The sequence below is a fragment of the Carcharhinus amblyrhynchos genome, chromosome 10 (genome assembly GCF_965287045.1).
Source record: "Carcharhinus amblyrhynchos chromosome 10, sCarAmb.v2.hapA, whole genome shotgun sequence".
Lineage (NCBI taxonomy): Eukaryota > Metazoa > Chordata > Chondrichthyes > Carcharhiniformes > Carcharhinidae > Carcharhinus > Carcharhinus amblyrhynchos.
In genome coordinates this window covers 80,476,895-80,501,250 of record NC_137333.1, presented here as the reverse complement: position 1 = coordinate 80,501,250, position 24,356 = coordinate 80,476,895, and the positions used below count along the sequence as shown (strand labels likewise).

The 24,356-nt window shown below is 42.3% G+C and overlaps 1 protein-coding gene across 4 annotated transcripts in view; it reads left to right on the top strand.

Annotated features, from left to right (window-relative positions):
• trmt9b (tRNA methyltransferase 9B) overlaps window positions 1-14,519 on the top strand; it is a 38,359-nt gene extending 23,840 nt beyond the window's left edge. For 2 of the 4 annotated variants that reach the window (XM_080197939.1, XM_080197940.1), the window contains exons 2-5: window positions 682-893; window positions 2,373-2,546; window positions 4,694-4,756; window positions 13,066-14,519. In XM_080197939.1, the coding sequence (XP_080054065.1) occupies window positions 740-893; window positions 2,373-2,546; window positions 4,694-4,756; window positions 13,066-14,147 (1,473 nt within the window). In that variant the 5' untranslated portion in view covers window positions 682-739 and the 3' untranslated portion in view covers window positions 14,148-14,519. The remainder of the gene's footprint in view (window positions 1-681; window positions 894-2,372; window positions 2,547-4,693; window positions 4,757-13,065) is intronic. The other 2 variants (XM_080197942.1, XM_080197943.1) reach the window with 2 other exon arrangements.
• The last annotated feature ends 9,837 nt before the right edge of the window (window positions 14,520-24,356 follow it).

Below are 24,356 nucleotides of genomic sequence, written 5' to 3'. Positions count from 1 at the left end.
TAATTGGTCTCTGAGACCATGTCTGGTCTTTGATAGCCTTGGGGTGGTGATGATTAGTCTCCAGAAAGTGTAGAGTTTTTGTGAATCCTGGGGTTGTGATGATTGCTGTCCAGAAATTGTAGGGTTTTTATGAGTCCTAGGGTTGTGGTGATTGGTTCTGCTTGTTGGAGGCCATTTATCTTAATGTCAGTTATGACTTAAGCCACTGACATATTTTCCATTGTCTGCCCCCATCCCATCACTGGCATTGACTTAGTCACTTTGGTGTTAAAATCAGTAAAATGCTACCTTAATATTGTCAACAGTGCTCAGATTTGAGCACAGGAAGAAAAGGCAGGTCAAGCAGAAGGCTAGGGCTGGGCTTCAGTTTGGAGTTAGGTTTTAGATGAGCTGGGAGGAGGATGCAAACCAAGGTTAAATATCTTGCTGATAGAAAGCAGCAGGTTAGGAATGAGGTTAGAGTCAAAGCTGTAGAGAAATGGATTTTTTCGTGTTGCGTATGGGTGTTTAGTTGACCAGGACCAGAATTGAGGCAAATAAACCCTTTGAAAGCATTTTCACACTGCAGTAATCTGTATAATTTAAGAATCAGTTAAAATGTGTTCTGAATTCTTATGAGCAAATACCAAGTTTTAAAAATACGAGCTGCTGTGTTGATATTTTTTAATATCTTATTTGCAGTTCCCCCTTAAGCCTTTGGTGCTTTTGACAGTTTCGTGACAGAACGTATGGTTTCACCATGGATAAAGAGGCAAGCCGTTTGGAAAAGGACTATGTTCATAGTGTCTATGAGAAGATTGCCCCTCACTTCAATGACACTCGTTACAAGGCTTGGCCTCGAGTACGACAGTTTCTGCTGGAACAAGAACCCGGCAGTCTCATTGCTGACGTTGGTTAGTATAGTCTCTGGTTCTAATCCATTTTGAGTGATAAAATGTCAGAAAGTAGCTTCTGTTTAATTTAAATTCTGAGAGTGATTTAAATTTTATTACCCAGCTCTTGTAAATACTGATTTCCATCTCGTGGTAATGTTAAAACTCACTGCTGTAATGAAAGATTTTCTTCACTCGGGTGATTGGTAGATCACACTGCCAACGCTTTTGTCTTCAATACTAAAACCATCCTGATCAACTCCCATCAGTAATTAATGGCCTGGATCTTCCGGTCCCAATATCGGTGAACACCGAGATGTTTGCCGCTATTGGAACCTCAATGGCATTGCAACTTCTGGGGAACTGACTTATGCTCAAATCCAGGAGTAGTGGGTCATCTGAAAAGACTCCAGGGTCTATTGCTGATGGTCCCACCAGGACCTGACAGCTGGTAAACTTAGACTGGCTGCCCTGTAATTACCCAGTTATATGCACTGATTTATTTAGGGATCTTCCTAGCCTGCTCCAGTAGCACACCCTTCAAAGCAGGAGGAGTGTCAAAAAACTCAACTAATCTGTGGACCCCAGAAAGTCTTCAAGGACACCAGGAGACCCCAGACCCCAATTTAAAATCCAGTGCAATACTCCTCCCAGCTCCACTCTCATTCATCTCCATTCATTCCCTATCTCCCCAACACTGTGACTACAGCATCCTGAAACTGATTTTCATACATTTCTATGCTTTGACTATCTCACAATGCAATACTTTTCAAGCCTGCATTTTAGTATGCATCCTGCGCTCTCCTGAACTTGGTCTACGTATGTTTCTCTCTTCACCATCTGTGGTAGAGCCTTGCATTTGCACTTTGGGATCCTTTCATCAAACCTTAATACCTTTCATCCCACTTTCAAAAATGTTCTCAAAATCCTCTCTCTCACCATAGTTGGATCATCTACCCTATCCTTTGTTTTTTTTGATTTGATTTATTATTATCGCATGTATTGGGATACAGTGAAAAGTATTGTTTCTTGCACACTATGCACGCAAACATACTGTTCATAGAGTACATAGGGGAGAAGAAAAGGAGGGTGCAGGATATAGTGTTATGTCACAGTTAGGGAGTAGAGAAAGATCGGCTTAATATATGGTAGGTCCAGTCAAAACTCTGACAGCAGGGAAGATGATGTTCTTGAGTCGGTTGGTATGTGATCTATGACTTTTGTCTCTTTTTCCTGATGGAAGAAGATGGAAGAGAGGTTTTGGCCTCTGGAGTTATGTTATAGCAGTTCAACATGAGGCACCTTTCAACTTGAACGTGACCTTTCTACATGTTACAACAACAGTGGGTGAACTACCAACCCAGCTTGGAGTGTCAGCTGTGGCTCACTGTGTTGCCTCTGAGTGCGTTTCAGTTGAGTTTGGTTTTAATCTTGCATAATGCAATTTAATGAAGCAAGTGCTTTATATTTTTTTTCCACAACAACTCCTTGTTAAATTAGGATGTGGAAATGGAAAATACCTTTGTATCAACAAGCAAGCCTACAAAGTAGGTTGTGACTATTGTCTGCCTCTGGTGGAATCAGCAAGGGAGCAGAGCTACGAAGCCATGGTATGTGACAGCTTGCATTTACCATATCGAGATCAGTGTTTTGATGCCATTCTATCAATTGCAGGTGAGAAATTAATTCCTTCTATATGTCTTTAATTCTCTGTAACAACCAAACTACATAGTGTAGTTATTTATTTATTCACACAAAATAAATTCAGGGAAACAACAGGGTAATTACATTGCCAAAGGAATTGGATTGGTTAACTATAATTTCTGAGCAGAAAATGGGTGTGAATCATATAGTAAAGCAGTGGGACAGCCAGTACCAAATTTGCACAGGCCATTAGGCCTACTGCTAAATTCCTGGGGGTCCATTGTTTTGGCAGCTAAAACAGGTATTAGGCCCCTTGACTAGTAACCTGATAATGATTTGAGCAGCCATTTTTTAAAATTAGTCAGTGATGCTTGTCCTTCTCCACTCCTCACTATTCTCAAAGGAGCAATGATCAGCAAAGGTGAGTAGGTGTAAAAAATCTCCTTTTTAGAGCTAGAATGCTTGTCCAAATCCTCATATGTTGTGATGGAATCAACTCAATAGAGTCCACTCTGACCTCATCTTGACCCCACCAGAGCTAACTTCGATCTAACTTGACCTTACTCCTGCTGCATAAGGATATCTGTCCTGGCAACTTCCCGTAGTATAATATAAAGAGACATGAGACTAGGTTTGGTTGTGGACTGGGCATAGACCAGTGTAGAAGCAAATGGAGTTGTATCCCTGTATATATGTACATAGTTATGGATTATCAATAAAACACTTGATGTTCAAAAAGACATAACTCCGGACTGCTTAGTGACACCTTCTGAATGTACCACTCCGATCCCGCCCTGACCTCACTCCGACCCCTGCTCTGACCTTATGTGACAGTGACCCAAGTGGTCCTAAAATAATATATCCTGGCAGGTGAGTTATCAGAAGCAATAAATGGACTCAGTCAAATGTTTTACTATATTAAGGCTCAGCAAATATTAATCAGATGTAAATGAATGGTGATCGCGGAATAGATACAATGCTAACAATTCGCTGAGCTTTGATTTTGGATGTTAATAGCATGCATGTTTAATATTTATTATATGCTTTGAAGTTTGGTTATAAATTTCTCTGGCTGTCAGGAAGGGAAATTGAGACAAAAATGTTAGAGATCCAGCAGTTACATTTGGCATGGCTTCCAGATTCCCAGCCTCAAATATGCATCTACACTCCACCACCCTATCTCCACTCCGTCTCTCACTCCTCCCTTCTATCCCCTCACTGTCCCCTCCCTGTTCTTGTTGATCCATCTCCTTCCCCTGCTGCCCCTTTCTGTCTCCCCTCCTGCCTCTTTCCTCCACCCTGCTGTCACCCCCCTCCCTTGCCAAACTCTTGCCCCGCTACCCTTGGGCTTCCCCATCTCCCCACACTCTTTTCCAACCTCCCCCGTCCCATCTCCCACCCCCCGCGTCACTTTCTCCCATCTCTCCTCCCACTGCCATTTCCCATTTTCCCCATCCCTTCACTGCTCCTGTGCCATTTCTTTCCTCCCCCTGCCTGCAGTCTGTCAGTAAATATTGGCGACGCGATCACACCTGCCATTCATGCCACACTCCCGCTGCAGCAAGGTCGGAGAATGTGGTGGTCACCCAAATCTTTGTCAGTGCGGCAGGATGGCAAAATCCCACCACCGTGAACGGTGAGAAGATTGCAGCTTGGGTCTCTTTCTTTACAAATCCACATGACCTCCTAGGTATTGATGAAGTGTCTAATGTATAGGTTACATTGACTAGACCTAAGGTAATTGGAAGCAAAGCCAGGAATTGCCTGCCTGGATCTGCTGTATTTTAAATAAAATTAGAATAATGTCTTACTCATCCTAATTTAGAAACCATTCATTTGCTAATACATCTTCAAACATGTTTGAACCTGAGTCCGACGTGATCTAATTGTAAACAAGATGAGGGTAGGACTCTAAGCTAAAATAGTTGTATCTTGGGTATTCTGATAAAACATTAATTTACATCCCCAATTGCAAAGGAAGCATTTTAATCCTCCTAATTAACAGGTAGTTTAGACTTCTTAATTCATAGTTAACAACTTAAAAATGTACTAAATAAAGGTTATTGTATTTGGAATTTTTCTATCAATCTGTGTACCAGTTACAGAATCTATGACAGATAATGTTGTCTTAAATATATTTATTACATGCATGAATTAAATCATATGGCTAATTTTAGCACAGTTGTTTGCAGTAAATGACAGTGGAAAAAGACCAGACTCCCAACTGCTGAAGATGCAAGGTAGATTAACAAAGCTAAATGCTATTATTCAAAAGCATAGTACTGCAAATACTGCAAACCTGAAATATAAACAGTAAATGCTGGAAATATTCAGCAGGTCAGACAACATCTGTGGAGAGGGCAATAGATTCAAAGGCCTGGATTTTCTTTGATGAGGCAGTAGGGAGGAGTTGGGCAAATTCCCAGCTCAGCCTGCCTGTTTCAGGAGAAAGTACTCGCAAAGGCAGGATATTCATTGCTAGGGACTGGGTTTAAGCTGGTGTCTTCTGGTTAGAAGTACAGAGGCAGCCGCAGGGACTGCTGGGTGCCGAAGTGGATGATTTGAGTACAGGATTCGGGAAATCATGTTGCAGATATGTAAAACCTAGGTTAGGCCGCATTTGGAGTATTGTGAGCAGTTCTGGTCACCACATTATTGGAAGTGCTGTGGAGATGCTGACATTGGACTGGGTTGGGCGCAGTAAGAAGCCTCACAGCACCAGGTTGAAGTCTAATAGGTTTGTTTGGAATCATGAGTTTTCGGAGCGCTGCTCCTTTGTCAGCGAGTCCTGAGAATACATTATTAGAAGGACTTAGAAGCTTTGGAGAGGGTGCAAAGAAGGTTCACCAGGATGTTACCTAGGTGTTAGCTATGGGGAGAGGTTGAATAAACTAGCATCGTTTTCACTGGGAAGACCTGATAGAAGTCTACATAATTATGAGAGGCATAGACAGGGTGGATAGTCAGAGGCTTTTTCCTAGAGTGGAAGTGTCAATTACAAAGGGGCATGGGTTCAAGGTGAGAGGGGGGGAAAGTTTTTAAGGAGATGTGCAGGGGCAGTTTTTTATGCAGAGAGTGGTGGTTGTCTGGAACGTGCTGCCAGAGGTGGTGATAGAAGCAGGCACATTAGCAACATAAAAGAGGCATCTGGATGGGTACATGAATAGGGAGGATATAGAGGGATTTGGTAAGGGCAGAAGGCTTTTTTTAGTTAGGGCATAATGATCAGCACAGGCTTGGAGGACTGAAGGCCATGTTCCTGTGTGTACATTTTTGTCTTTTCTGTGTTCTTTGTTTAAAAGGCCCGCCTTGGTGTTGTGGATTTTTATCTCACTGGAAACAAAACAGAAAGGCCCTCAGCCTTCACGGGTTCCAAACCTACCTCATGCCCCATTCATGTCCCTCACCCATTCCCGCAGGCCCCTCATGCATCCTATGCCAAGCTCTGCCCTTTCATGCTAATTGGTCCACCGTACACTTTCTAGAACCAGGGATTGGGCTTGGGTAAGATGCTCCTTCACTGATGTGGTGCAGACTTGATAGGCCAAATTGCCTCCTACTGCACTGTAGAAATTTTGTGGTTTTATGGTTTGGACTCTCAGCCAAACATACACAATGAGTCAACATGGGGATGGGTGTAAGGGCAGGGCATGGCATGAGGACATGGGAGCACATGCATTGATTAATATAGGGGTTTCCAATCAGTGCACATTCCTATTGGAAACATCTTTGGGTAAAAAAGCAATATTATTCATTCATGATTATGATATTCCCAGAACTTGGGGTGACTAGAAGAGGGTGGCCACTTGAAAACTACAAACGTGAAGTCTTAAGATTTATTTTTATCATTATTTGTCAGCTATTTGTAAAATATATTTTATTCTAAATAAGCAGTAAAAGCTAGAATCATTTTAAAATGGTAATGTTGCAGACATGTGGCGCAGTGGTTAGCACTGCTGCTTCACAGCGCCAGGGATCTGGGTTTGATTCCCAATTTGGGTCACTGTCTGTGTGGAGTTTGCACATTCTCTCCATGTCTGCACGGGTTTCCTCTGAGTGCTTCGGTTTCCTCCCACAACCCAAAGATTTGATGCATTACAATTAGGGTTAAGTGGATTGGTCATACTAAATTGGTCCTTAGTGTCAAGGGATTAGCTAGGGTAAATATGAAGGGTTATAGGGATAGGGTCTGAGTGCAATTGTAGTTGGTATGGACTCGATGGGCCAAATGGCCTCCTTCTGCACTGTAGAATTCTATGATTCTGTGTGGATGTTCCTATATCACATAGCCTGCTACAGCTCAAGAACGAGGCTCACCATCACCTTCTCAAGGGCAACTAGGGATGGACAATAAATGCTGGCCTAGCCAGCAATTCCCACACCCTGTGGAAGTATAAAGGAATAAAAAAAATGACACATAAGCAGACGCACTAGCTCACGAGGAACCTTCTGGGAAAATACCAAGTGACTTGCAAACTGACACATGCTTTGAAAGATCACATTTTTTGTGCTTTCTGCATCACACCTTTTAGCTGCCAGGTTCCATAACATTCATGTCAATCACCCAACTGTTGATTCTGAAATTAGCCACCCTGATTGCACAGCACATGTGCTAGTTTTCTATTTATGGCTGTGACAAATGGGTTTGCAAGGTTGCCTGTTTAGAACATTTATTTAAATGTATATTCATGGACCTATTCTTTGCATTTTACACTTTGCTGCCAAAACCACCCATTTGTTATAATGCTAAGAATTCACAGGCAGTTTTTGCATGTGTGTATGTATATAAAGCATACCTCTTGTGGTACTCATGATGAATCAGAACGCATGCTGTTTTATAATCATTGGATCTTACAGCAAATAGGCAACCATTCGGCTCAGCATGCCTCTGCCAGCTGTTTGAGGGAGCTGTCCAAATACTCCCACTCCCCTCTCCTTTACTCATAACCGTCTCTCAATTTCAAACACATATCCAATTCACTATTGAAGCTGTTTCCACCACTCTCCAGATAGTGTATTCCTGGTGAGAGTTTTGGATGAAATAAAATTATGAGAACAACATCGTGTAGCACACATTGTAAAATGTAGCATATGGTTGATCTCCCTGTGGCGTCATGTATGGATGATAAAATTCATCCCTTCACTGCACACAATCCCAGCAATCACTCCAGTGCAACACTGAAGGAAAGCTGCATTGTCAGCATTCCATTTTAAGAAGATCTTTCTCAGTATCAGCAGAAATATATTCCGATGGTAAAGAAGGACTGTAGGAGAAGGGGTAACCAGCCGTAGTTATCAAAGGAAATAAAGGAGAGTATTAAATTAAAAGCTGATGCATTCAGAGCGGCTAAAAATAGTGGGCGACTAGAAGATTGGGAAAGATTTAAAAATCAACAAAGAATGACTAAGAAGGTGATAAAGAAAGGAAGGATAGAGTATGAAGCTAAACAAGCTCTAAATATAAAAAATGACAGCAAAAGTTTTTACAAATATATAAAGAAGAAAAGACGAGAGGGGGGATTTAATGGTGGGCGATGAGGAAATGGCTGAGGCTTTAAGTAAGTTTTTTGCCTTGGTCTTCACGGAGGAGGACACAAATAGTTTGCCGGATATTAAAGATAGAAGGATGGTAGGAGATGAGGGCCTTAATGCGATTACTGTCACTAGAGAGGCAGTGCTTGATAGACTAACAGGACTGAAGGTAGACAAGTCCCTGGGACCGGATGGAATGCATCCCAGGGTTCTGAAAGAAATGGCAGAGGTGATAGCGGATGCCTTAGTAATTATTTATCAAAATTCGCTGGACTCCGGGGAAATGACAGAAGATTGGAAAATGGCTAATGTTACGCTGCTGTTTAAAAAAGGTAGCAGACAAAAGGCAGAGAATTATAGGCCGGTTAGTTTAACGTCTATAGTTGGGAAAATGCTAGAATCTGTCATCAAAGAAGAAATAGCAAGGCACCTAGAAAAGAATGGTTTGATCAAGCAGACGCAGCATGGATTCATGAAGGGGAAGTCGTGTTTAACGAATTTATTGGATTTCTGTGAGGATGTGACTAGTGAGGTAGACAGAGGGGAACTGGTGGATGTGGTGTTTTTAGATTTCCAAAAGGTGTTTGATAAGGTGCCTCATAAAAGGTTGCTGCAAAAGGTTAGGGTGCACAGAGTTGGCGTAAGGTGTTAGCGTGGATTGAGGATTGGTTGTCTAATAGGAAGCAGAGAGTTGGAGTCAATGGGTGCTATTCTGGTTGGCGGTTGGTGACTAGTGGAGCGCCGCAGGGATTGGTGCTGGGGCCTCAACTGTTTACCATTTACATAGATGATCTGGAGGAGGGGGCTGAGTGTAGGGTAACGAAATTTGCTGATGACACGAAGATGAGTGGAAAAGCAAATTGCGCTGAGGGTGTGGAAAGTCTGCAGAGAGATCTGGATGGGCTGAGCAAGTGGGCGAGGACCTGGCAGATAGAGTATAATGTTAGCAAGTGTGAGGTTATCCACTTCGGTAGAAATAATAGTAGGAGGGATTATTATTTAAAAGGCGAAAAGCTGCAGCATGCTACGGTGCAGAGGGACCTGGGGGTCCTTGTGGACGAATCGCAAAAACCCAGTCTGCTGGTGATCAAAAAGGCAAATGGAATGTTGGCCTTTATAGCGAGGGGGATAGAATATAAAAGCAGGGGGGTCTTGCTGCAACTGTACAGGGCACTGGTGAGGCCGCAGCTGGAGTACTGTGTGCAGTTTTGGTTGCCGCACTTGCGGAAGGATATATTGGCCTTGGAGGGAGTGCAGAAAAAATTCACCAGGCTGATACTGGAGATGAGCGGATTAGCCTATGAAGAGAGACTAAATAGACTGGGTCTGTACTCGTCGGAGTTTAGAAGGATGAGGGGGGATCTTATAGAGACATATAAGATAATGAAGGGGTTGGATAGGATAGAGGTAGAGAGATTCTTCCTGCTTAGATAGGATAGCAGATCTAGAGGGCATAGTCTCAAGGTAAGGGGGGGAACAGTTTAGATCAGAGTTGAGGAAGAACTTCTTCACTCAAAGGGTGGTGAATCTCTGGAATTCTCTGCCCGTTGAAGTGGTGGAGGCTGCCTTGCTAAATATATTTAAGTCATGGGTAGATAGGTTTCTGATAGGCAAAGGAATTAAGGGTTATGGGGAGAAAGCAGGAAAGTGGAACTGAGCCACTTCAGATCAGCCATGATCTTATTGAATGACGGGGCAGGCTCGAAGGGCTAGATGGCCTACTCCTGCTCCTATTTCTTATGTTCTTATGTTATGTTCATCCTGTTCACCTGCATCAGTGAATCAGTAGACGTTAGACATGCCATGACACATGACATGTTAGAAATGTTTTGCACCATTTGAAGAGGACCAGAGTTCTCACAATATCCTGGTTAACATCTCTCCCTCAAACAATGCCACCTAAAACATGGAGAGTAATTAATCATTTATCTCTCCTATTTTGTGTGGCAAATGATACTTTTGCCTAAAGAAAAGATTATTTTGCTTCAAAACTGGTATGTGAATATGGCATTTTGAATTTTCAGTATCCTAACATTTTATAAACACAAGTCTTGCCTCATCTGGAGGGTATTAGCTGTGAGGAGAGAACAAACCAAGAACAAAGAACAACACAGCACGGGAAACAGGCCCTTTGGCCTAACGAGCCCGCGCCACCATCTTAACAATGTGTTTTTCCTCCTCCACCCTTGACCCATGTCTATGCTTATGGTACCCCCATTGGAAACCAGATTAAGGGGAGAATAATTTAGGGACGATTTGAGGTTGGATAAACTTGGTTTGTTCTCACTGGAATGACAGTGGTGGCCTGATAGAGGTTTACAAGATTGAGTGAGTAGTCAGATGTTCTTTCCTAGGGTGGAAAAGTCAAGCACTGTGATTGGCGCAGGCATGAAGGGCCGAAGGGCCTGTTATGGTGCTGTACTGTTTTTTGTTCTTCTTTGAATTGTTTTCCTGATCCCCAAATTTCATTCTCTCTGCCTCCAACAATGGGAGGGATTATCCAGACATGCTAGCCTCCATCGCAATTTGTGATGGACTGGAGAATCGGGAGTCAGCTGGAAAGTGTGTTTTGCGCCAGGTGCCAAAGATAGTGCGATCCTCCCAGGCCACACTTCCAGCACCAATTAGGTTCCTGGTCAGAGCTGTCAGGAAGCCTATAAGTATTTAAATACACACATTCAAATTGTCATTAGTGGGTTTGCAGCGTGAATCAAATGGCTTTCGTGATTCACCCACCACCCTAGCAGGATCTGCACAAGGCCAGATTTGGTACAAGTCCTCACAAGCAAAGATCTGATGTGTTTAAAAACCCATACCATGCACCCTCTCTCTCACTCACTCACTCACTCACTCACACACACACACACACACACACACACACACACACACACACACACACACACACACAAACCGCATCCTCTCACACATGCACACGCACCCTTGCATGTGTGTGCGCACGCACATGCACCCTCGAGGGACCCTTCCTCCGCAAACTGGCAGGAACAGAGGGGCAAATGGCAACTGGACCTTACCTCTTCATTCCCCTCAAGCCCCAAGGTGTCAGGCCAGGGTGCCAGGGGGCAGTGCACTGTTGGCAGTGCCAAGGAACTTGGCCTGAAAGGAGTCGGGATGGGGAGGGTGCTTGAGGGGGAATGGGAGCTGACTGAGGGAGGTCTGAGGGGGAATGGGAACGGGAACTGAGTGGGGGGGTCTGAGGGGGAGGATAGCCTGAGTGGGGGATCTGAGGAGAGAGGGGAGCTGAGTGGGGGTGGGGGATCAGCTCAGGTCAGCATCATAGTGAGGCGGGGGGGGGGGGCAGGGCGAATGCCCCTCTTTGCTGAGGGGTTGGGATCTCCTGGTCAGTGGGAAGGACGTCATTTCATTTTTGGGGATGGGGGTCCAATAAAGGTTCAGAGACCGGGTTGCTATGCGAAAATGGCAGCCTGGTCTCTGAACAGTGGGGATGGCCAGCAGTTTTCCAGCTATGCATAAATCAGCATTTATCAGCTGAAAAGTCCCAACTGATGGCTGCTGTTAATGCCAGCGGTAACCCTCCAGATATGGGCACTTAGTCCCAATTTGGGAGAATCGTCCCTATATTTTTGATTCCTTCTTGTTTTGTTTTTTTTCCCTAACTTTCCCTCTGCCACACGTTTCATTGTGGTGGGTGCCTGACCTGGCTCTCACTCCTTATCTTCTTCCTGATACCCTTCCCTTGTATCTGAATGTTTATTTTGGCACTTGCACGTTTTTTTTTACTGATACACCAAATCTCTATATCTTAGCCTTTATTAAAGTCCAAGGCACACAACAAAATTGTTGGGTCTAATGAGAAAATGTGGGGTAGGGACTGGAGGGTTGGCAGCATTGGCGATGAGTATAAGTAAAAAAGTGGCAACGAAGGACTGTATATACCCAAACTCAAAAAAGAAGCATTGAAGGGCAAAGCATAATAAAAATCAAGAATGTAGGCCAGAAGAGTAGACTGGATTAATTTTAGGAAAGGAACTAATTGAAACGTCAGCTCCCGAAAGGAAAAAGAGTTGTGAAACAAAGTTGTATTGGTACGTGATTAAGTTTGAATAATTTTAGTTATGGTTGCTGATTGAGTTAAACCTTCTGTTATACTGGGGTTCAAACAGAACCAATTGAGCCTCTTAGCTTATTAAAAAACAAGTATGTTTTAAAAAATTTGCATTACTTGTTAATTCACTATTTACAATGTGAAAATATTTTTCTGAATCAGCTGGGTAACATGCTTGTAACAATTGCTTAAGCCAGTCAGACTTTGGAAGTGTCTCAATTTAACATACATATATGCATTGGATAGGCAGATGCTCTTTCCTAGGGTAGGAAAGTCAAATACTAGGGGACAAAGGCTTAAGGTGTGAGGTAAAGTTTAGAGGAAATATGCGAGGCAAGTTTTCTTTTTACATAGAGGACGGTGAATGTCTGGAACGCGTTGCCCAGGGAGGTGGTAGGAGCAGATACGATAGCAGCATTTAACGGGCAACTGGACATATACATGAATAGGATGGAATGGAAGGATATGGACTCCGTGTAAAGTTAATTTATTAGTCACCAGTAAGGCTTACATTAACACTGCAATGAAGTTACTGTGAAATTCCTCTACTCCCCACAGTCTGGCACCTTTTTGAGACAATGCACCTAACCAGCATGTCTTTCAGACTGTGGGAGAAAAAGGGAGCACCTGGAGGAAAACAACGCAGATACGGGGAGAACGTGCAAACTCCATACAGACAGTGACCCAAGCTGGCAATTGAACCCAGGTCCCTGGTGCTGTGAGACAGCAATGCAAGCCACTGTGCTGTCCCATACGGTTTTAGTTTAGGCAGATATTATAAACAGCGCAGGCATGAAGGATCGAAGGGCCTGTTCTGTGCTGTACTTTTCTTTGTACTTTGTTTACATACTTTGTGCTGCAGATTTAGTGTTAGAACCAAGATCTTCATATAATTTATTATATATATTAATATATTGCTTTTTTTTGTTCTAGTGATTCACCATTTTTCCACAAAAGAACGCCGCATTCAAGCAATAAAGGAGATGGCAAGGGTTTTACGTGTAAGAGGGAAAATTATGATCTATGTATGGGCAATGGAACAAAACAGACGTAAGTTTGAAAAGCAAGATATTTTTGTTCCATGGAGTCCTGCACCTCCACCCTTGGGATCAGCAGGATCCAAAATGCTAAATGGAGGTCGATCATTCCAACACAATAACAATGATGTTTTTCAAAAAGACAGCCCTTTTAATACAAATAAGTTGCCAAACAATGAATTGGATATGTGTAAAAAACACACAAAGGGAAAGGAAGCACCCACTTTGGGAATGGAGAATACATTTCTAATTGAAAAATCTTTAAAGTTATGGCTGTTTTCTCAATCGCTGAATTCTACGCTACAATTCAGCAGCAGTAATAGAACAAAAAACCCGAAAGATCTGTGGATGTTTCGGGATTATATTGCTTCACTTAAGACAAATAGTATGATAAAGTCCTTTGAACAAAGCAAAACCAACCACATGGCCAGATTTGCTTCTAATGAGTTTTCCTATGGGCACAATTCTGAAACTGTTTTTGATGTCCTTTCCAAGTCGCAATCACCTGGCCATTACAGCAGTTCAGAGCCACATGCCCAATTATTTGACTATCCACCCAGAGGATCATTTGAAATCCAAGAATCTTCCAGCATATTTCATGGCTGTGCTGAAGTTTCCTTTCCCGATCTTGCTTCACAGCCTTTGCTTCAAAATAACCTCTGCAGCAGTGCTGGTGCAAATGAATCTGCAACCAACACCACCCATGAGAATAATATTGACCATGCGCATCCACAGATGCGGAGAAGCTTGACTACTGACTCAGGTGACTGGCCTTTGGAGCCTTGGGTATCGGTAAAGGACAAAAAGGATCAGATTGCTTACAACAGTACTTGTCTCAGATACTATCATGTTTTCAAACAAGGCGAGCTTATTGAGCTCATAGAAAAGTACACTGAAGGCCTGCAAGTGATTCAGACATATTACGATCACGCTAACTGGTGTGTTATTGTGGAAAAAGTAAGAGTTTACCAAACTTGAAACGTCAAGATCTCTCAACCTTACTCTGAGAGTAAGGCAAGTAATTAGTGTTAATAATTTTTGCATCTTTTAGAGATGTTGGTGCATATTTTTTCATGTGACTTTTATTTAATTTGCTTGTCTTTGATGTGCCTTTAAAATTGCAGATTGTGATAATACTTGAACAATACATGCACTGCCCAATGTTACAACTGTAATGATAAAGTTGCACTCTTATAATTTGAAAATGTTAATTTCATTGCCTTCAAAATGTTTTAATTATTAATATGGTAAGCTACGGTTAACGAAACCATGCAAACTTATTTTACACTGTAATAAAGTGTACAGTTAACAGGAACGGTTGTGTTTTTAAAGTTATTATGCATGCGATAAATACCCTTATATTAAAATCGTGAAGTTGGAATGATATTTTCCTATCTGGACACAAGAACAGTTTCGAATGTTGATATGCCTGCTTTTGATTGCTGAATGTTTACGACTCGAAAGGCTAATGCCCGAGTCTTTGATTATATTTGATAATTGACTCTTTTAATCAAACTGACTGCAGTGTCCTGCAAAGTTGTCTCCAAGATGGCTGAATTGCAGAACTGATCACAGTCTTGCTGACAATGAAAGAAACACTTTTTCTTCAAATCAACGGATGACCTTTGTGACATCCAAAGGTTTTGACTAAGCCCTATCTCAAACCTTATCATTTAAGGCACTTGTAAAATTCACAATATACTTTTGATATTTTAGTTAGCATTTGAGTTTGGGTGGCACAGTGGTTAGCACTGCTGCCTCAAAGTGCCAGGGACCCAGGTTCAATTCCAGCCTCAGGTAACTGTGTAGAGTCTCCACAGAGTCTGCGTGGGTTTACTCCGGGTGCTCCGGTTTCATCCCACATTCCAAAGATGTGCAGGTTAGGTGTCCATGCTAAATTGCTCTTTAGTGTCCAAAGATTTATAGATTAGTGGGACAGATGTGTGGGGTTATGGGTATAGGGTGGGGGAGAGGGCCTGGGTAAGATACTCTGCCAGAGAGTTGGTGCTGACTCAATAGGTCGAATGCCACCCTTCTGCACTGTAGGGATTCTATGAAAGCATCGTTCAAAGTAAGAGTTGTGATCTCTGTGTTTATATTTTACTTTTCTACCTGTCACTGCTGCAAATTGATATCCATTTTGGATCATTTCTCCTTAAATCCAGATCTAAGCTTTGTCTATTTTTAACTTATGAAATCACCAAGTAAAATAGGTTGATAATCATTCACAGAATGTTGACCAGCAGCAAGGTAAGCATTTATTGTTATCCCTAATTACCCTGAAAAGGTGGTAGTGGGCCTTCTTTTTGAACCACTTATAGGAGCTTGACATAACTGTGGGGTTTGCCAGGTTATTTCATAAAGTAGCTAAGAGTCAACCACATTAATGATGCACTAGCTAGTATTAATATCAGCCAAATTGGATGAAGATGGTCTATTGCCTTCCCTAAAGGATAGTAATAAACCAATTGGATTTTGTAACAATCCAAAAACTACTTTCCAAAAATCCAAAAGTTACTTTATTCATTTTTTTTGGTACTTCAATTTACATTCTCAATCTATCAATCTGATTTAAGTTCATACCCTCTGGGTTATTCGGCTAGGACTTACAGGATTACTCATTTAGTTACATATTCACGACACTCATGGTACACTTAGTTACTCATTAACCATTTCAATAAGCGGCCCTGGAAATCCAAGCACTGCCAATCCTTTGATCACAGATAAAACATGCAAAGTATAGGACCAGCTCTACATGTTAAATGCCTAGTACTGAGAGGTTGGGCTTTTGCTGTTGGAGGATTTGACCCAGAGGTCATAGATTATTCAAAGATATCAAAGGGATACATAAATTTATTGAGAAGCAGCAAAGTAATAGTTCAAATACAGCGAATAATTAAGCATATGACCTGTAACAGATGGGGATGGTTTACTGGTCTGGGTTGGACGGATGAACAAAGCCAGGTGGTTTGATCACTATATCACTAATGATCACTACTTCTTTGTTTACCTTTCAAGCTAGCTGCAGGTGTTAAACCAAAGCTATCATGGATCCATCCATGGGAACATTATCTTCTATCCAATATGATCTTCACCAACCAAAAGAGAAAATGCTAGAAAATCTCAGCAGGTCTGGCAGCATCTGTTAGGAGAAAAGAGTTGACGTTTTGAGTCCAGATGCAAATTGACATTCATTTTGAACATTTTGGACGTTATTTCATAAAGTAGCCAGGAGTAAACCACATTAGTGTTGCACTAGCTAGTATTAATATCAGCCAAATTGGATGAATTACCCTGGAAAGGTGTTAGTACGCCTTTTTGAACCACTTATAGGAACTTGACATAATTGTGGGACTTGCCAGGTTATTTCATAAGGCAGCTAAGAGTCAGCCACATTGGTATTGCACTAACTAGAGTCATAATATCAGCCAATTTGAATGAGGATGACCTATTGCCTTCCCTAAAGCATAGTAATGAATGCCCACTACCACTGATGTCAACATCCTGTGAATGATTATCAATATATTTTATTTGGCGATTTCTTAAGTCAAAAATAGACACAGTTTAGATCTGGATGTAAGAAATGATTCAAAATAGATGTCAATTTGCATCTGGGCTCGAAATGTCAGCTTTTTTTTCTCCTTACAGATGATGCCAAACCTGCTGAGATTTTCTAGCTTTTTTTTGGTTGGTGATTTTTTTTTTTGTCTTGGATGTCAATTTATATACTTTATTCTTGGGGCCTGGTGAACACCTTACTGCCAAGCGCTCATTCAGTTATCTATTCAATTAGCTCATTACCAGAAGACAGGTGACCAGAACGAGCCCTTTCAATTCCAACCCCGAGACAATGCGTTCACCTCCTTGAATGGACATCTTTTCCCAGATAGCTTGTTTTCAATACATGGACATGTTGCTCCATAATACCAGGCACAGAAATACTTGTGCAAAGGTGTGTGCTTTGAGTCACCTTCTTGGCAGAAGCCTTGTGAAAAATCCTGACCTTCTCTGTCCCTTCTGGTAGGTTGCTTAAAGATTCTTTATTGAGAGAAAGCCTATTGTATTCAATAAATTTCTTAAGGTCATTAGACTACCATTTCGTACTGTGTAAAACTTTTAACCTGACAATGGTTGGGATACGTATTCCTATGTAAAAAGAAACAAGATAACTGATAATAGAAGGCCAAAGTGGTCCATTACGAAACAATAAACAGTTAATCATGCAATAACTATAGTAATGGATCTTGAGAGAACTTGGTGAAATAATTTCCATTTTATAATTTAAGAGCAGTGATCTACTTTCAGCAAATTGCGATTTTCATTAAGCAGGTGATTGCTGCATATTCAAATCTGCTAGGGCTGTGAAGGTCATTCTCAGTTGAAAAGTTCAGTCATTTTCATTATCTTTAAATTGCTGAACACTTATAATTTAAGAGCCATATTTTCCTACCTCATAAATTAAGTCTAAAATCAAAGGTAACTTTAATATAAAGACAAATCAATATTGAAATTGCATTCACCAATTTAAGTCAGTCAGATTAATCTTTCCCCTGTACTCCTGTAGTAAACAAAACCTATAGCTTTCTCTCTTTGGCTTCAGAGCTCCCAAATTCTCTATCTTAACTCCATCACACGGTGCCACAGTGGTTAACAGTGCTGCCTGGGTGGGATTGTTGTTGGTGCAGGCTCAATGGACCAAATGGTCTCCTTCTGCACTGTAGGGATTCTATGATTCTGAAGTATTTTGTGCTGATACAAAAGCAAAATACTGCAGTATTTGCTGTAAATCTGAAATGAAAACAGTAAATTCTGGAAATACTCAGCAACTCGTACAGCATTTGGAGAGGGAAATGAAAGTTGATGCTTCTGGTGGGCCAATGAACCAAATGCCCTCTTCTGCACGGTAGGGATTCTATCATTCTAAGAGGGTAACACCTTTCATCAAGAAGATAACCACTGCCCCGAAGTGTTAACTGTTTCTCTCCATAGATGCTGCCTGAATTGCTGAATATTTGCAGCATTTTCTGTTTAACTTTGCATTTGATGTGAATTGAATCTTTTAATTTTAAGACTACAGATGAAATCTCCTTGTGTGGGTTGAGTGTTTCCTTGGCCCCAACGTTGTTTATGCTGGTTTGTGCCCATCTTAAATATGCTTGTGAGGCTGGGAGGGTACAGATGTATGTGATATCAGCAACATGGGTGCAGCTTCAGGTGCCAGTCACAATGAAACTTGACAGTGGTGTCCTAAGGGAAAAAAAAGTCCAGGTCTGTGGTTTTCGCCTCTGTCTATGGTGATTTGGATTTTAGACTGTCCCATAGAGCAGTAAGCATTGATACAAATGACGTTATGTAGTTGTGTATATGTTCCAGATGACATGCATTATTAGTTCATTTAAGTAAGATCATTGTTGCCAGAAGTGGTGCCAAATGACAGTTCCAGGAAATACCTTGAGTTGCTTCTGCTATACTCGCTTTACCTTACTGGACAACTCGTGGACACAGCATACTTAGCAAAGTACAGTCAAGAACAGTTTCTTCCCCGCTGTTATCAGACTTCTGAATGGTCCTATCACATATTGAGCTGGACTTTCCCTTCACCCTACCTGTAGCTGCAACACTATATTCTGCATGCTATCCTTTTCCTTCTCCCCTATATACTTCGAGGAGTATGTTTTGTCTGTACAGGATACCAATTTAAGTCAGTCAGACTAATATTTCCCTGCAGTAAACAAAACCTATAGCTTTGTCTTTGGCTCCAGGCCTCCCAAATTCACTATTCTTAATGCCATCACGCGGAAACAATACTTTTCACTGTATCCCAATACATGTGACAATTAAATCAAATCAAATAATGCCTGCAGAGTTGGAATTACACTCAAGTAATTTCTGGGTCAACATCTTGCTTCTACGTTCCCAGACCTCATTTCTTCCTCAGGATTCCAACTCTGTTTGAGTGCTCTGGTCCTCTAGCCCATTTGAATTCTCCAATTCATAAGAACATAAGAAATAGGAGCAGGAGTAGGCCAACTAGCCCTTCGAGCCTGCCCCGCCATTCAATAAGATCATGGCTGATGTCGTGGCTCAGTTCCACATTCCCGCCCTCTCCCCATAACCCTTAATCCCCTCGCTTATCAAAAACCCATCAACCCGTGTCTTAAAAATATTTAGCGAGGTAGCCTCCACCACTTCAACGGGCAGAGAATTCCAGAGATTCACCACCCTTTGAGTGAAGAAGTTCCTCCTCAACTCCGTTCTAAACCGCCCCCCCTTTATCTTGAGGCTGTGCCCCCTAGTCCTACTATCCTTTCTGAGCGGGAAGAGTGTCTCCACCTCTATCCTATCCATCCCATTCATCATCTTATACGTCTCAATGAGATCTCCCCTCATTCTTCTAAACTCTTAACGAGTACAAGCCTAATTTATTCAGCCTCTCCTCATAGCTCAACCCCCTCAACTCTGGCATCATCCTAGTAAACCTCCTCTGCACTCCCTCCAAGGCCAAAATATCCTTGCGTAAGTACGGCGCCCAAAACTGCACACACTACTCCCATTCCTTCTCTTCTGAGGTGATGTTGATAATTAGACTCTCCCACTCACACCATTGCCCAGCCTTCAGTGATGCCTGAGCGCCTTGCTCCCAGATTCCAATAATTATTCCCAGACTCTGCAGCCCTCAAATGTCTTCCTCCAAGTACTTCCTTTCACTCATCAGCTCCTAACATGCGCTTCCTTTCAGCTGCAGAGATAGGCAGCTGCAGATTGCCCAACCCATCTATCCTCTTGTGTTGCAGCACCACTTGCCTCCACCCTGCAAACCCATGCATTATATTTTTAAAATGAAAAGACATATGAACTAAGTATATAGTGAACAAAACAAAATTTTTGAGCCATATACAAGAGCAAAAGGCTCGTAGAAAGGGAGGAAAAAAAACAGACGCCAGAATGAGAAGTGAGAATATTTCAAGGATCAAGCTGACAAAGACAGTTACAGAAAATAGGATTTTATTTTGCCCATGCCAATTCTGTAGGATGCCACGCTGTTAATACAAACGGATATATTTGGAGCCACCTTTGTGCTTTCGTTGTGTTGTGCAAGAAATCTGAGCAAAGACAGTGTAGTGTGCTGCCATCTAGTGTTCTGAGGTTCAAAAATAAGATATTTCAGAAGGTTGAAATATAAATATAAATAAATGCTGGAAATATTTAGCCCAGCAGCATCTGTGGAGAGTGAGAGAAACAGTGTTAATGTTTTAGATGGATGACAATTCATCAGAACTAGAAAAGGTTAGAGAGGGAGGGAAAGGAGGGAAGTGCAAAAGGGAAGGATTGTGATAACAGAAGGGCTGATGATTCAAGACACAATGAGATATTACTAGGACAAGCTAAGAAACGAGAGGATCCGGAGGATGTATAAATGAGAACAGTAGAATCATCATCAACAGCTGACATCCTAAAATGCCACAGGTTATGATCTACAATTGTTGAAGTCAGTGTTAAGTTAAAAAGTTTATTTATTATTGTCACATTTAGGCTTACATTAACACCGCAATGAAGTTACTGTGAAAATCCCATTGTCTACACGCTGTGGCGCCTGTTTGGGTATACTGAGGCAGAATTTAGCATGGCCAGTGCACCTAACCAAAGCATCTTTCAGATGTGGGAGGAAACAGGAGCACCCAGAAGAAACCCGTGCAGACACAGGGAATGTGCAGACAGTGACCAAGCTGGGAATTGAACCCAGGTCCCTGGCGCTGTGAGGCAGCAGTGCTAATCGCAGTGCCACTGTGCTGCCCAGAAAAAACAAAATGTGGATGCTGGAATCTGAAACATAAACAGAAAATGCTGGAGAATTTCAGCAGGTCTGACACCATCTGTGGAGGGAGAATAGAAATAAGGATCTGCTGAGATTTTCTAGCGTTTCTTGGGTCTTGGTTAAGTACCCATTGAAAGTTGAGGTGCTTTGCTTTCACTGGCAGACAACTGGAAGCTCAGGGGTCATGTTTGCAGACTGACTGGACGTGTTCAGCAACGTGGTCACCCAGTCTACTTTTTGTCTCCTCACTTATAAAGGACACCTTGAGCAATATGTCTACTATGTTAAATTAAAAGAAGCAAAAAAGGTGACAGTGATTAAGCACTGCTGCCTCACAGCACCAGGGGGCTGGGTTTGATTCCTGGCTTGGATAACTGTGTGGAGTCTGCACATTCTCTCCATGTCTGCATGGGTTTCCTCCCACAGTCCAAAGATGTGCTGGTCAGGTTGATTGGCCATGCTGAATTGCTCCTTAGTGTCAGGGGGAAACTAGCTAGGGCAAAAGCATGGGATTATGGGGATAGAGCCTGGTGGGATTGTGATTGGTGCAGACGCGATGGGCTGAATGACCTACTTCCACACTGTAGGGATTCTATAAAAAATTGGGATCAGATGATGTATGCGCTGGAATGGCTGTGTTTTCACCTTCTCTGGTGCTACTCATCTTTCAGTCCTCTTATCAATCCTGATGCATAACCCTTAATTATCCAATCCTTGCAGGAACTCTGCTTCATTCCTGCAAGATCCTGGTTAGGCTGAGGTGGGGGAAGCTGAGTTAAAGTCAGAATATCTTCATTTAATCAAGGTGGTCAGAGACAGCCAGGGTGGGGCCTTGTTCATGTTGATTTAGTTGGTGAGTGGGCTCATTCTCTGGCTATGTTGTAGGCATCAAGTTGATGGCTGCCATTCTGGGTAAAGTTGTGGATGGTGGTTTCAGCTCCCTGGCACAAATCATAGGTGCTTGCATTGATGAACTACAAGATATCTGAAAGACAGTAGATGAAGTGGAGGAAAGAATCTTGTTGATGGAGTAGGCGGTTTCTTTGGTGGTGGTTTACCTTCAGTCCTTCAAATACTGCTGCATGATATGTTGGGCATCCTGGCCAATTTGGAAAGATGGGGCTGGAGAAGGAGTGTGAGTGCTCTCAGTCGCCCAAGAGCAGCTAAGGATGACTTCCCAGCTGAAATTTGAGAACTGGCTGCCATGCTTTTGTAATTTTGATTTAAAGGCTGGGCATTTCAAGTTTGTAGAGGTGTACCATATCTGATTGAGATTTGGGATCGATTATAGGTCCCACTCACTGGTCTTGCATTGTCTTGACCTTGGTATTCATCAAAGGGGTGCTGGAGGTGGCCAGATGAGATGGGATCTCGCCACTTGCCACTGGAGGTGTCTCTATGGGACTTCTGGGCAACAATACTATAGAAACAGAGTTCCAGAGATTTCGGTGAAGCTATGGACGGATCTTCAATGTTGCTCGACAATTCTGCCAAGGCTTTGGCCTTTTCAAGCTCCATGGATAGATGTATCATCCTGCAGTTCATCAGTAATCCTATACTATTTCCCTTGTGATTTAATCCTGATTTTTGTGATGTTGGCCAGAATGCTCCAATCTCATTCATGACTGGGACTATCTGGTTCCGCTACAGTGAAATGGAGTTCTGGTTGAGCACCAAATTCTCTGTTCTTGCTGGCGGCAGTGGTAGGGCAAACAAGATCAGAGAATCCCAGCTGTTCTTTTTTAATCCTGACAAGGGTGTTTCATATAAATGCATGGATGTGTATGTTGCCTGTTATCCCATTGTTCTTTGAAAGCCAGGGATATCCATTTATTCATAATTCATCTACCAGTATGCTTAGGTGGTGCAATGAGGGAGACCTTGGTTTAAGATAGATTACTGTTCAGTGGCAGTGGAGTGTGTAAAGGGATCTACTGCCCTGCCCTCTGGTACTATTTTCCTAGCTTGTGGGCAAATAATGGATGTTGTTCAATCTACTGGGGAACATGCTGGGTTAATTGACATTAGGGTTATGTGATATTTATGTTTTTTCTTTTGTGATCTTGTCATAATGGACATTCATAGTGTATGACATCCTTTAATTATTGGATAATACGAGTAATGCCACAGCAAAATAATGGGCTAGTGGTTTGGTATGGTGAGGACCCCCCCCTTTAAAACTGATGGTGTTGCATTTTCCTTGATTTTTTTTGTCGTTTTGGAGTTAAAGCATCTTTGTTAGTCTCCTATGATGATAGAAACAGATTGTGCATCCAAGCAAAAAAACGTTTTATTGTCATTGGGGTCTCCAGTGTAGCTAGAGTTGGAGGAGATATATGCTGGTGCATGCCTGAGCGTGACTGGGGATTCCTTGAATGTCTACCTTTTTTGAGTTGGTTTCCTATATTTTTCTTGGCTTCACAGGTTGTAGCAATGGCTACTTGGCAGTTTGGCTCTTGGAATGTATGGTGAGCATATCATTCTGTTGGGAAGAGAAGATTCTTGTCCTCCCCCAAAATATCCTGATTGTAGATGTGTAGGTGACTCTTCCTCCTGTTGCTAGGGTTTCCTTAATGGGGGAAATTGGGTGGAATTCTGTTGATGGTGGAGAATGAATAGAATCTTAGGTATAACTAGAAGTAGAAGTTTGTTTTGTTTGAAATCCAGGGGTGACATGAATAATCCTGTCTTATTGGCCCTTTTAATTGTGTCATTGTTCTGTTTGTCTTGGCTGGATAGTTTAGGGCAGTAGGGCAGCTGAGACAGGATGATACATAGTAATGGACAAGTTTACTTGCCCATGTTTGACCTGATGCCCTGAGACTTCATGGGGTCTAGTGTCAATGTTGACGACTCCCAGGGCGACTCCCTACCACCTGTACATCACTGTACCACCATTTCTGTTGGGTCTATCCTACCAGTGAGACAAGGCATACCCAGGAATGGTGATGGTGCTGTCAGGAGCAATATCTCTAAGGTGACAGGTTGTGATGTTTTTGTTTTTTTGATTTTATTGTAACTGGGAAGAAATCCCAGACACTAAACAGCCTGTCCCTGTGGTTGCCTCTTGAACACTTTCCAAGGCCAGTGGGCCTCATCCAGCCAGCACCGGCCTCCTATTCTTCCGGAACAGAAATACCACCTGAGGTTGGCTGCGACGAGCCAGGAAATTCCAGCTCCCTTCCTCAAAGACAAAAATCCAACCCACTGACTTCTGGATGAGATATTAAACAGAGGCCATGTCTGTTCTCTCAAAATATCCCATGGCATTTGAAGATGACTAGGTGAGTTGACCTGGCACTATTTATCCCTCCATCACGATTTCAAAAACAGATGATGTGGCTATTTTCACATTTGGGGGAGACAGATTA